This window comes from Condylura cristata, unplaced genomic scaffold (genome assembly GCF_000260355.1).
Source record: "Condylura cristata isolate star-nosed mole 26May11 unplaced genomic scaffold, ConCri1.0 scaffold00017, whole genome shotgun sequence".
In the NCBI taxonomy this organism is placed as follows: Eukaryota; Metazoa; Chordata; class Mammalia; order Eulipotyphla; family Talpidae; genus Condylura; species Condylura cristata.
The window spans coordinates 33,520,846-33,534,468 of NW_004567118.1; the positions used below are offsets into that span (position 1 = coordinate 33,520,846).

The 13,623-nt window shown below is 47.0% G+C and overlaps 1 protein-coding gene across 1 annotated transcript; it reads left to right on the forward strand.

Annotated features, from left to right (window-relative positions):
• The first annotated feature begins 4,949 nt into the window (after nt 1-4,949).
• TLCD2 (TLC domain containing 2) lies at nt 4,950-6,761 on the forward strand. The gene is made up of 4 exons (XM_004685135.1): nt 4,950-5,125; nt 5,337-5,419; nt 5,661-5,743; nt 6,312-6,761. Exons 1-4 carry the CDS (start codon nt 4,950-4,952, stop codon nt 6,759-6,761), a joined length of 792 nt encoding a protein of 263 aa, XP_004685192.1.
• The last annotated feature ends 6,862 nt before the right edge of the window (nt 6,762-13,623 follow it).

The window sequence follows — 13,623 nt, forward strand, 5'->3', positions numbered from 1 at the left end:
CTGGCTATAGAAATCTCAAGACAAGACCACATTAGCCCCTACGCTGGCATGGACCATGCCCTTGGACTAGGTGTCAGCACAAACCTGCCCTCCCCAGCTCAGTCCTCAAGCCTGCCACGCCCCCAGCCCCCTCCCAGGGCCATGCTGCAGGGCCGGGCTTTTCCTGCTGATTCATGCGTTGGAACTGTGGGGGCGGGGCTTGGAACTTGGAACAAAGTTCAGACTTAGAGGGGCCGGCAGACAGCCTGGAATTCATACCAGATGTACCCGGAATGCGCAAGCGGAATGCCAGGCATTTGAGAGTCCTGGGGAAGCTGCCCAACCACCCTACCCATACCTCCTTCTCCTCCAGCACTTGGTCTCCCAGTCTCTCCACACAGTCCCAGGAGCCTCTGCTGACCTTCTTCCAGAAACTCTAGAACTCCTCCCTTCCTTACTCTTCCCCAGATGTAGGCCCCCAAACTCTCTTTCCGGCTGAATTCCCTGGGAACAGTCATTTGGGCTGATCACTAAACTAATATTTCTGGATCTGAAGTGCAGTTTCTCACTTAGTAACTGGGTGACTGGTGGGTTGTGTCAGTCCAAGATTCTGGGTCCTGCCCATTCCGAATGCTCAGGAGACTGAGGCCCCTCATGGGCAGCTGCTGCTGGTCTAGGTTTCTGTAGCCTTTCAGTTCTGGAAAGGGGAACAAAGAAAATGTGTTTAGAGTGGCCTCTTGTGTCTCACTAAAGTTAAGAGCTCCAAGAAGCCAGGTCAAGAGTTAAGAATCCCTCATAGAGAGTTGGGCTTCTCCTGGAGCTGGTCTTTGATTGCCAGTCTGAGAGTGTTCCTGTGCCATAGCCCTGCTCAGATCTTGCCCATTTTTCTTCCTTTTGTCTTTAGGTACCTGTACCTCCCACATCCTCACCTGGCTGAGCCGCAGTAGTTCTTCAGTGGCAAGCTTTATGTCCTGACCCAGCTAAAGCTGCCAGTTGAAGAACTGTTGCCCTCTGCCCTTGGCTTCAAGGAGGAGGAAGAGGAAGAGAAGGAGCTGCTTTTCCCCTCATTTGGAAGGTGACAGACTGGGCCTGGGAAAGCCTGAACAGCAAGAGTGAGAATCTTTTGAGAAAAGGAACCTGTTCAGTTAGAAAGCATGCACACAGATTGGCCTAGCAAGAGAGAACAATTTTAAATTAGAGACTCTGGCTGAACTGGGGAATAAATGACTGCCAACATTAGTTGGTCTTTGTGTAAAGAGCAAAGAAAATCTCTTTACCCACATTTCTTTTTTTGATCCACCTTCCGTAGCCCCCATTCTTTCCCACTGGCTGTTCCAGGTGAGGTCCAAAAATAAGTTTCCTCTTTAGAGGAAAGGCCATATTGTAAGTATTCTGGTCTTTCTTTTCTTGTATTTCCTTAAAGTGATCCAGACTTTAGATTCAAAGGGTTCCTGTGTGGAACCCTTAGACTCCTATCGCAGATCCTCCACTGGTGACATAGGGAATCACCCAGCTTAGTGCAGGAGGGAATAAGAAGTTGTACAGACTCAGAGCATGGACTCTTCTCCACTATGGGTGGGAGGGTAGTAACAAAATCTTTTTACATCCCTGATCACATCGAGGAACTAGGGAAAGGGGTCTTAGTGGGGGAGAGGCTAGGGTCAGACCAATATAGGGGCTAGAAGGAGCTCAGTGTCTTCACTGACTACCCAACGTACAAGGGTGGTCCCAGGCCTTCCCTGTCACTGAAGCAGGACTGCAGCCCCTGATGAAGTACCAGCTGCTGCTATTTCTTTCCTGAACTTACTTTCCATTACAGTGTGTAGGACTCAGCTATTGCCCATGCAGGCAGGACACTCTACCCTCCAGCTGCCAGGAGAGATGGTTTGTGGAATGTGACTCCCAAACAGTGTAAACCTGTCACCCCCCAGCCCCTGACCCAATCTCACCCTTGGACTTAGACTCTGGTGTGATTCAACCTTGACCCAGCCCAGCTGTATGAAAGAAGCCAAGTTCAGGGCTGCAGGAAGTTGTTTATATCCCTGCAAACAGATCTTAATCTTCATTTATGACCTTAGATCAGTTGTGATCATTAGACTTTATTCTTCATTTATGAGAAACTAAAAGAATTGTGAGAGAAGAGTAGACCCGCCTTCTCTGCAACCAAGCTGGATATGTGCGGAACAGTGGAAGGGGGTGGGTGGGTAGACTGAGTTCACTCATAAGTTGCAACAAAGATTGCTCTGTACCAGGATATTGCTTCTGCCCTTTGTTCCCCACCTTGCTTTACTGGCCAGTGTCTCTCTCTAGCCACGGGTATGTGGCTTTGTGATCCTCGCCCCTCATGGAGCAAAGGTGAGGAAGAGCGGTTTGGGAACACAGAAGCCTGGAGAGGACAGGGACCTGCTTGGGCATCCTGCAGAGGTTGCCCATAAAGACCAGAAGTACACCGGAAGGAAGAACAGCCAGCTCCCATCATGGACAAGCTTCCAACCCTGTACTTCATTCACCATTTTTCTCCAGTCTTTCTGCTTCCCTCAGAGATGTGGGACCATATTAAAGTGTCCAGCCTGTGGCTCCATCCTCCTACTTCTACCTCTCCCTGACCCTCTTAATTTTTATATAAGCAGTCTCACTAGGGAAGAGCCAACTGTAAAAGGACATACACAGGAAATTCCTAAAACAAATTTGAAGATCAATCCATGAAAAAAAGTGTGCTTCACTAGTAATTAAAGAAAAGCAAATAATGCTGAATGCATTTTTCCCATAGCAAACTATAAATAGAAGAAATAAGACTTAGTTATTGGCAAAGGGGTACTAAAGTGATACTCCAGTAGAATGCATATGGGGGTACAAATTGGTGAGGCTTCCTGGATGTCAGTCTGGTAATAAAAACCACCCTGAATGTTTCAATGGTCTTTGACCAAGTAATTCTACACTGAGGAATTTATCTTAAGAAAATGAAGATTCAGTTATGAGATGTTCATCCCACCATTGCAATATAGAAAAATGGGAAGCAACTGTCAGACTGGGAATGCATGTCTTTTCTCCTGTAATGAAAATTTGCAATGAGGGGTTGCCTAAGTAAATTATTATATATCCATCCAGATGGTGGAATACTGTGCAGCCATTAAAAGTCATGTAGAAAAACATTTAACTTGGAAGAAAAATGTTCTTTGAATATTAAAAAGGCTATAAAAATAGCATGTGTATTATGTGATCTCAATTTTTAAAAAATACTTGTATTTATAAAACAAACTGAGGACAGGGCCTTCCTGGTTAAATCGCAGCACTAGTTGAATTCTGGGCCAGGGAACTAACCCACATGCCGCAACAGACCTTTCCTGTCTCCCCCGCTGCTCCCCTCAGCAGTGTATTTCAGTAGATCTGCCTGTTCTGCTCCCCACTCTTGTCTCTGGTGAAGCCTCTCACCTCTGCCCCTCCCGCACACACATCTCTGGCCTATACCCCAGCTCTTGTATGCATAAATAAAATAAATCTTTTTAAAAATAACAAACTGAGGACATAATCCAAAATGTGAATAATAGTGGTTATTTTTGAATGGTGAATAAAGTAGTTACGATTTTCTTCTTGGTTGTACAATAATTCCCAAATTTTCTACATTAATTCTGTATATTTTTTGTTTCATAAATTTTAAAATAACTAATTTAAAAACAAGGGGGGGTGTCAGAATGAAGAGATGCTCCTTGTCCCTTGGGTATAATGGGGTTTGGGTGGACGAAAGGTGTTATGAAGACATTTGGGGAGCATCTAATAGCTTATGAACTTCCTTCTTTAGGAATAACTGGAATCTACTCTCAGTGTACAGGGAACAGCTCTCTGAATTGCTGGATGTCTTCCAGCTTAAAGAAGTGTGGACTGGAGTAAGACATACGGGAAAGAGTGAAAATCTGTCACTCTTCAGGAGATGGGGGATGGAGGGAGATTCTCCTTTCCAGGCTGAAAGGTTCTAGAATCCTAAGTGCTACTGCTGCTGAACACAGGATTAATCTTCATTTTTCTCTTTGATTCTGCCTGAGGCTTGAGGTGACCCTGAGTGACATCTCCTTGGCACCTCAGATTGGAAGACTTACTCTCTTTTCCATCTAACAGGTACCAAGCCCTGGGGAGGAGTGCTCTTCAGGACCATAGTGCTGTGTGGGTCCCTCAGGCCTTCCCTTCCTTGTCAAGATGTGGAGGGCCCCCAAAAAGGTTGGGGAGGAATCTTTTCCCAGAATGAATGGCTTCTCCAGATGGGAGTTCTGTTTAAGCGGCGCTGTGTAAGGGAGCTGGACACCTGGAATTATAAAATGTCTAGGGTTTGTTAAGATCTGGAAACCTAAGGAGGTAGAATGGGTGCCTCCAAGAAGTGCCTCGCCCACATCTGAGTCCGGGGTTGGGGGAGGCTTTGCGAGGCTATGCGGTAGCCTGGCTTAAGTAGGTGGGCATGGGATTGCGCTGGTTTCTAAATTCAGGGCTGCGGGTTGGGTGCGAGGCACAACCAATAGCAGGAGGTTAGAGTAGGGAAGACAGGTGAAAGTTGGTGGGGCGGGGCTTCGGGAATACCGGTGACATTAATAACCTATTTGTGGAGCTCCGAGAGGTTCCGGCTTCGTGGGGTTCGGGAAGAGCCCCATCGCCATCCCAGAATACCCCACGCTGGGCTCTGGCCGCCAGGTCCCCCGGAAGCCCCCAGCCCGCCCTCGCACGCTAGAGCGGGACGCTCTCGGTTGCCGTGGCTCCAGGGGCGTAGCCTGGCGGCTGCTCCAATCACCGCCCAGTCGAGGTACGGAGGCGTGGACAAGCCTGGAAAAGTTACAACCGATCCCCAAGGCGGGGCGAGCGGGGGCGCCCGGGGACCTGCTTTGCGGTGAAGCCAGTTCACGGTCTCCGCAGGGGGCGTTGGATTCTTTCTGCAGAGAGCGCTGAGCCCCAGAGGACGCATCCGAATCTAGTCCAGCCGCCGAGCCATGGCGTCCCCCGGACTCCTCGTGACCGGAGCCTCCTTCGCCGCCTTCAGGGGGCTGCACTGGGGGCTGCAACTGCTGCCCACACCAGGATCTGCTGCTCGGGACCGTTGGAAGTGGCGGAATATCTGTGTCTCGCTGGTGCACAGCACGCTCACGGGGGCTGGGGCGCTGCTCGGGTGCGGGGTTTAGAGGTGTGGGAGGTACCGGGATGAGGGAGAGGGAGGTAGAAGGTTGAGATTTGAAGACCCGGACCGCATCTTTAGTTTTGATAGGAAACCTTGAGAGTCCAGGACTGGAATGGGGCTGTGAAGGGCTGAGAGGGCGTGCACAGCCGGAGAATGGGATCCGAGTCTGCACAGTGCTGACCATGGCCCCCAACTCCTCCAGGCTATCACTGTACCCTCAGATGGCTGCCGACCCAATTCGTGGCCACCCGCCCTGGGCCCTGGTGCTGGTGGCTGTATCTGTGGGTGAGTTTGCAGAGAAGATTGGGTTAGTTTGGGGTGTGTGTGTGGGGGGGGTAACCTTCCAACAGTAATTTCAGGTCCCTTCTCTCTCCCCTGTAAAAGTTAAATTGTTCTTGGTGTTTTCTTGTTTTTGTTTTGAAGAGAAACTAAGGCACTGGAAAAGGGAATGGAGATTCCTTTCCAAGTTATATACCAGTTTGAGGGAAGCCTAATACTACCTCCACCCCCCCCCCCATGCCCACAGGTTATTTTCTGGCTGATGGAACTGATTTGCTGTGGAACCAGACCTTGCGCCAGGCCTGGGAACTTCTCTGTCACCATTTGGTGGTGAGACCCCGCGAAAGGAGAGATAGGGAAAGAGGGAGGTGTACGCAGTCCGGAATCCCCAGACACTTTTTAACTTTCTGCCCTGTGACTTCCCAGAGTCTCTGACCCCCACTGGTGCTTGATCCTGCTAAGGATGGACTGAATTGGAGGGATGGAGATGATTGATGGCCACAGCTGGAAGTCTAGTACTGCTTATAAAGGGCTTGGATCCCTGCAGGTGTCCAGTCAGTGGCAGAAATATTGGCTGCAGATCTTAGAAGGGCAAGTCCCAATATAGGGAGCAGTGGTGGGGCATGAAATTCCATGAAAGGAATGGAAGTTAGAGGGGGTACTATACAGATACTGCAACCCCAGGAGAGACAGCCTCTGAATCAAGAGTGCCCCTGTCCTGTGGGAAGGCTGTTTTGAGACCATCCAGGTCCCTAACATAAGGGTAAACTATAAAGGTTGAGTGTTGTGAGGGGTGCCACAAAATGCTTGGGAATCCCTATGTTAAGGACTAGTATATTGGGACGTGATGGGTGGCAGGTCATGGAAAATCCTCTGTCCTCTGTTCCTGGCTACCCAGGTAGTAAGCTGCCTCAGCACTGCCATTCTGTCTGGCCACTACGTGGGCTTCTCGGTGGTGTCTCTGCTCCTGGAGCTGAACTCTGCCTGTCTACACCTACGGAAGTTGCTGCTGCTTTCTCACCAGGCCCCATCCTTGGCCTTCAGCATGGCCAGCTGGGCCACTCTGGCCACCCTTGCCCCCTTCCGTCTGGTGCCACTAGGGTGGATGAGTATGTGGCTTGTCCAACAGCACCAACAGGTGCCTCCTGCTCTGGTTGTCCTTGGTGGAATTGGGCTGATGACGGTGGGTGTCATGAGCATCATATTGGGTGTCCGCATCTTGGTTAGTGATGTCCTGCAGTCTCGGCCCCGTCTACCTACTCCTGGGGACAAAGAAACCAGGGACATCAGGACAGGTGATGGTCAGCCTATCACCAGGGATGTTTCTAATCTTTGCAAGAAAGACTAGGGAGAAGACTTAGGCTTCTCTCCAGCCTGAACTGGGGGATGTAGAACCAGGACAAAATGGTGAACTTCAATGTACTTTGCCCATGGGGGTAAAAGCTGGACTGGATTTTCAGTATCTCAGTTCCTCTTCCAGCTAAATCATACCCTCCCCCCCATTCCTAGGAGCTGAGAGGAAATGCTAAAATTAGTGGGTGGATGGGAACTATTGTTTACTGAATTCCACCATCAGATGACCATAGGTCCAGTAAATGACCTCAAACAGTACAGTCAATGCTATCAGTAAAGTGTGGCAGGAGGCATGAAGCTGGATGAAACTGCTAGTGGAAACGAAGTTTCTTTGCTTTGGCACAGGGACATATGAAGGAAGGTGAGGTACTGCTAGGAGCAAAGAGATCTAGTGTAGAGGAGATAGGGTCAGAGGGTAAAAGAGGCCCCACCTGCAACCAAGTTCTGACAGTGGCCGGAAGCCGAGCAGATGCTGTCTCTAGTTAGTAGGGATGGACAAAATAGTTGCCAAGAGAAAGAAAAACCTAGGGCAAAGCAATTGCTGCTAATATTGCTGCTTTTTTTTTTTCAAGTTATTTTATTTACTTATGCATATAAGAGCTGGGGTGCAGGCCAGAGGTGCCCAGGGCAAGGAGTGAGAGGACTCACCAGTGCCAGAGCAGGGAGCAGAACAGGCAGATGTACTGAAATACACTGCTGAGGGGAGCAGCGGGTGAGACAGGAGAGGTCTGTGGGGCCATGTGGGTCACCTCCCAGGCTGGGGATCAAAATTCTGCAGAAGCGAGTGCTGATAGCTTCAGGAGAGGTCTGCTGTGCCATGTGGGTCAGCTCCCTGGCTGGGGATGGAACTCATGCTGCAGTGGCAGCCACTAGCTTCATAGTGCTGAGGTTTAACCTCTTGCATCACGATGGGGTGGGGGTATGGGCCTATTTCTGGTTCTTAAAGCTACACTATTATGTTTGTACTTAACCCTCATCCTAGTGTCATCCAGCATGTGCCTTTGCAGTTTTTTTAGTCTCTTCTGACCTTTTCAGATTTTTAGAGAAATGAGGTTGGAGCTAGGACAGTCATCTTTCTTAGACCAGAACTGAATTCCAGAGTCACAACAGATAGCATACACATTCTGGGTGCCTTGTGTAGGGTCTTCCCAGGCCAGGCTCTTGTAAGGGCAGAGATGGAATCAGATTAGGGGAGACATCCACTGATTGCAGAGGTGAATCCTCTGCTTTCTCCCCTACAAAATATTTTTTGTTTATGTTATTAATTTAACATTAATTTGCATTTAAGAGCTGGCGTGTAGACTAGAGGTGCCAGGTTGAGAGGATTCACCTCTCTGCTAAATATTTTTCTATTGTACAAGGCTCTTCCCTTTTTTAGGAAAAAACACCCAGGTTATGGAAAGTATACAGATTAAGATTGCTGTTCTACTAAACAGTGGACAGAAAGAGATAACTCATCATTCACAGAAAAGATACAGGAGTGAAAGAAAAAGGGTGGGGGAACCCTTTCAAAAAATTGAACTAAAGAAACGCAAATGGGGTGATAGACTGACACACAGGTTAAGGGCAGAGAAAGATTTAGTACATAGAAGAGCGACGAAAGAAAAATGGATGGTGAGACAAAGAACTTTGGCAGAAAAACCTAGGTATTAACAGATGCTTGAGAGGAGCCAATCAAAGAATTATTAGAACACTCATAAACAATGAAGATAAGAAAAATAGAAATGAAGACAGGCAGAAAGGGATTCCATGGGTGGACAGTACAAACAGGCTAGACAGTGAAATAATGAGTGTAAGTGACTGATAAGGAGGAGTAGCCAGAATCAGGACAGAGGGAATTCATAGAGGCAGATAAAGAGCAGGAAAGAAGAGATGAGGAAATAGATAAGAGGGAGATTAGGCAGCAGAGCTGAGAAACTGGGGGAGGAGCTGGGCAGGGGGGAAGGGTGTCAAAGCAGATTGACTGAAAGAGAAAGTGTGAAATATGTTGAGTTGGACATAGGCAGAAGAACAGAGGTCCTGCAGCAATAGTGCAGAGTTTATCAACAGACTGAGAGTGGAAGCCTCCCTGGTGTCGCCTGGAGCTAAGTCTCAGCACCTTGAGGTTACCACAGCCACTGCACTGATCCCCAGTTAGGGAGCTAACCTCACCTGTCCTTCCCACTGCTCCCCTCAGCAGTGTATGTCTGTCAATCTGCCTGTTCTGCTCCCCACTCTGACTCTGGTGAATCCGCTCAACCTGGCACCTCTAGTCTACACGCCAGCTCTTAAATGCAAAAATTAATAACATAAATCTTTTTAAAAAATAAAAAGAGCCCTCTCTGGTGTCACAACGGGTTAAAGCACAGCAAGTGGCCGCAGCTGCTTCAGTGTGAGTTGGATCCCTACCCCCCCCAGGTGACCCACATGGCACAGCTGACCTCTCCCCCTGCTCCCCTCAGCAATGTACTTCATTGAGTCGATCTGTCTGTTCTGCTCCCCACTCTGTCTCTGGTGAATCCTCTCGCTGCCCCTGCACCTCTGTCCTGTAGCCTGTACCCCAGTTCTGTATGCATAAATAAGTAAATCTTTTTTTAAAATCTTACTAAAAAAGAAAAAGTAAAATCTATTGATAGGCTTATTAAAAAAAAAGCAAACAGACTAACAGTAACTCATTGGAAGCTGAATAAAAGTTAGAATTTTGTGTAAAAAAGAGGTAGAAAAATAGGCAGGACTGAAAGGAATCACAGAAGAGTAAGGCAGCGGGTAGAAGTATCCAAAGGAAGGAACTAAGACGAATGAAAGAAAAAATAGAGATGTGGAAACAAAACGAGAGAGTAGTTTTTGTGAGCAATTCTCATGGCAGAGTTTTTAAAACCACGGCAGAATGGGGAAATAACAAAGCAAAAATAAAATAAATGTGACAAGATTTAAATGTGACAGGACCAAAACCAGAAGGGCAAATGTATAGGGAGACGGGTCTCCCTGGTGACTCGAGGGGTTAAGTCTCAGCACTATGAAGCTACCTGCAGCCCCTGCAGTACAAGAGCTGTTCCCCATCAGCAGTTATTCTGCCTGTTCTGCTCCCCATGCTGCCGCTGGCCCTCCACACCTCTGGCCTACACCCCAGCTTTTGTTTGCATAAATAAATTTTGAAACAAAAAGTATAGAGGGAGAAACAAAGTACAAGTTTCTCAGAGAGTTTGCCCTTCTTGGAAGTAGTATCTTCAAGAACTCAATTTGCCAACCTAACCAAATGCCTTGATAAACAAAAACATATTTTGAGTTTTCAAAGAAAAAAACATGAAAAACCCATGGGAGGAAACTGCCTAAGTGTGTGTGGACATCAGTATGGATTCATTCCATCCCTATTCCTTTTCTTTTGGCATTGTCATAAAATGTCATGGTCCCTATGCATACGGTTTGGTAACACTTGATCGTATTTATGATGGGTGCCAAGAACTTGACCAGTAGGGAGCTAGGACTGGTTAACTGGGTTAATTACTGAAAGCTTTGCAGAAGGGTGAGCTTAGCTGCTAGCCAGGGAAGGCGTAAGTGGACACCCACAGAGTTTGGAATCACACAAATGTTAGTCATGATGAGCCATTGGAACTCTAGAGAGGCAGAACTGAGGTAGTGGATATCTCTCCAGCTGGACCAGTATCGATAATGTGGACCAGATAGAGATAATGTGAATCAGAGAGGCACAACTCCCAATTTCTCACCTGGAAAATGACAAACTTAAAAAATGCAGAATTTGGCAGATGCTTCATTTGGTCCAGCAAGTCACCTCATCAGCCAGTCCAAAAGACTGACTTCGTGCCTGCTGAGCCACTGGCCGATGAATGATTTGCCTTCTGGAACAGGAGGGACTTGTCTGGATGGGACACATGGTATTTTATGATCTCAGAACATTATCCTGATCATGAATTAATAAATTGCTCTGAAATAATTGCATCTGTCTCTTGTGAGCATGGTTACTTGGAGTCACCATTCTTGGCTCCTGATGTATAATACAGTGTTAGGTAGTGGAAGCTTTGCCTTGGGAAGGTTTCATTTTTGATGGTCTAAACTGTTCTAAGATCCTCTGTCAAAAATCAAATCTGAGGCCTCTCTGGTGGTATAACTGGTTAAAGTGCAGCACTACGAAGCTAGCAGCAACCACTTCAGCACAAGTTCAATTCCCAGCCAGGAAGGTGACCCACAGGGCACAGCAGACCTCTCCTGTCTCACCCCCTATGTACTTCATCAATCTACCTGTTCTGCTTCCCACTCTGTCTCTGGTGAAACCTCTCACTGACCCTGCACCTCTGGCCTGTACCCCAGTTCTGTGTGCATAAATAAATAAATCTTTAAAAAAAAAAAAAGCAAACCTAATTGATTCTGCAGAGTGTACTTAGAAGAAAATAATGAGCTCCAACAAGTTAGAGTTACTCTCTATACTGAGGGGAAACCAAAATTCTTTTAATAAAATTAGTCTTGAGTCAACAAGAAAATTAGTTAAACAGAAATTTCCATAGCTGAATATTAAGGCTTTGTCATATGTAAAATCTGAATTTATTAGGTGAAAACCATGAGTCCTTACTCTGTAAGAGCTTGAAGGAAAGTTATTCCTTAAAGAGTTGCTCCTGGACTGAGTCAAAATGTTTGTTTAAAATCTTTAACGTGGGCCCTTCCTGTTGGCACAGCAGGTTAAAGCACAGCACTGTGTAGCTGTCCGCGGTCACTGCAGCACGAATTCAATCCCTGGCCAGGGAGCTGACCCACAAGGCACAGCAGACCTCTCCTGTCAGGTCCGCTGTTCCCCTTAGCAATGTATTTCAGTGGGTCTGCCTGTTCTGCTCTCCACTTTGTCTCTAGTGCATCCTGTTATGCATACAGAGTTGGGGTACAGGCCAGAGGTACAGCATTAGTGAGAAGATTCACCAGAGACAGTGGGAAGCAGAACAGGCAGTGAAATAGGCATGCACTGCTGAGGAGAGCAGTGGGCCAGTCAGGAGAGGTCTGCCGTGCCATGTGGGTCACCTCCCTGGTCCGGGGATCAAACTACTGCTGCAGTGGCTGTGGACAACTACACAGTGCTGTGCTTTAACCCGTTGAGCCACCGGGGGAGGGCCTCCTACCATATGTTAAGCACCTATTATACTTTATCCTATTTAACTTCACACACTAGAGATTTATCCCATATTTTAGATAAGAAAACAGGCTCAGAGAGGCTGAGTAACTTAGGTTACCTAGCTAATTAGTAACTGGGTCCAGACATAAAACCTAGATGTTTTTCCATTATACCACCTGTGGACAATGTGGTTTTTTTTTTTTAACCTGTCTTGCAATATAGGCCTCCCCAGTTACACGAGCTAAAAAACCAGATTTAAGTGAGGTAAGTGGAGCTTTTTTCCACTTGGACCAATGAGTTTGTATTAATGCATCAGCTTCCAGTCTTATCATTTCATTTTGCAGAAAATTGAAGCCTCAAAAACTTAAATGGGACCTTCCCTGGTAGCGCAACAGGTTAGGACTCAGCACTGTAAAGCTATCACAGCCACTTCAGCATGAGATCTATCGCCAACTCTGGAGATGATCCACATGGCACAGCCGACCTCTTCTGACCCGCCCACTGCTCCCCTCAGCAGTGTAGCAGTGTACCAGTGTACGATGTCAATCTGCCTGTTCTGCTCCCCGCTCTGTTTCTGGTGAATCTGGCCTGCACCCCAGTTCTGTATACATAAACAAACAAATCTTAAAAAAAAAAAAAAAAGAAAGAAAGAAAACTTAAATGACTTATCCAAGCACACTTAGCTAGTTTGTGACATGGGCAAAATTCGAATCCAGGTCTTTGATTTGGTCCAGGCCTCCATCTTACACACTGCTTACCTCTTTCTTTATAGAAGGTTGAGGAGTGAAAAACCTTCATGCTTAAAAGATTGGAGCCAACTGACAACTGAAGATCAATTAAGTCGGATAAATTGCCTCCGAAGTGGTATTTATAAATCAGGAACTTCAGTTTGAAAGCTAGACTTCTATTCACCACATACTGATTTCTGTACTTTTCAGGAATGCAGCAACTGTGCAGGTCAAAGGTCTATCTCAATTTCCCCCTGCAGATAGGAACATCACTTAGTTGAGTGCTGTGAGCACATTCTTTCCCTGTCTCGAACCTGGTAGGGCCAAACTTTGACTTGCACACATCAGTAGGAACTGGTCACATAGTGGTTCTAGATTGATGTGACCATCTTCAATTGCAATAAGGATGTATTTTTTTTAAGATTTATTTTGTTATGCATACAGAACTGGGGTACAGGCCAGAGGTGCAGGGGCAGTGAGAGGATTCACCAGAGAAAGAGTGGGGAGTAGAGCAGGCAGACTGACGAAGTACACTGCTGAGGGGAGAAGCAGGCGAGATAGGAGAGGTTGCTGTGCCATGTGGTTCACTTCCAATAGGGGGATTGAACTCATGCTGAAGTGGTTTTGTTACAGGGTAACTCAGTTACACTGCAGGTACACACAAAAGTGTCAATAACGGGTTTATTTACAAAAGGAGAAAGGAATAGGAAACAACCCAGGGAAAGAGAGCGGGATACAAAGTAACTGCAATACCTTAGAGCTAGGCTGACTGAACACAGGAGACATGTGCTCAGGAGAGCTGTTTCCCAAGCAAGCACCTGAGAAAAACAATCACGCCCTATTTATCCCCCAAATGTCCCAGAATTCATTCCTGTTAGCTCCGCCCTTGGAGTTCTCTACCTGGTACTGCTGGGAGTTGTAGTTTCCAATCACTGGAGTGGTGTGTAAGGTCCAGAAAGCTAGAGTAGGGGGTGGAGTCCATAAGACTCTGCAGAGTTCCTTTAGGACATCCTTCCCCTTAACAGTTTTAGCTT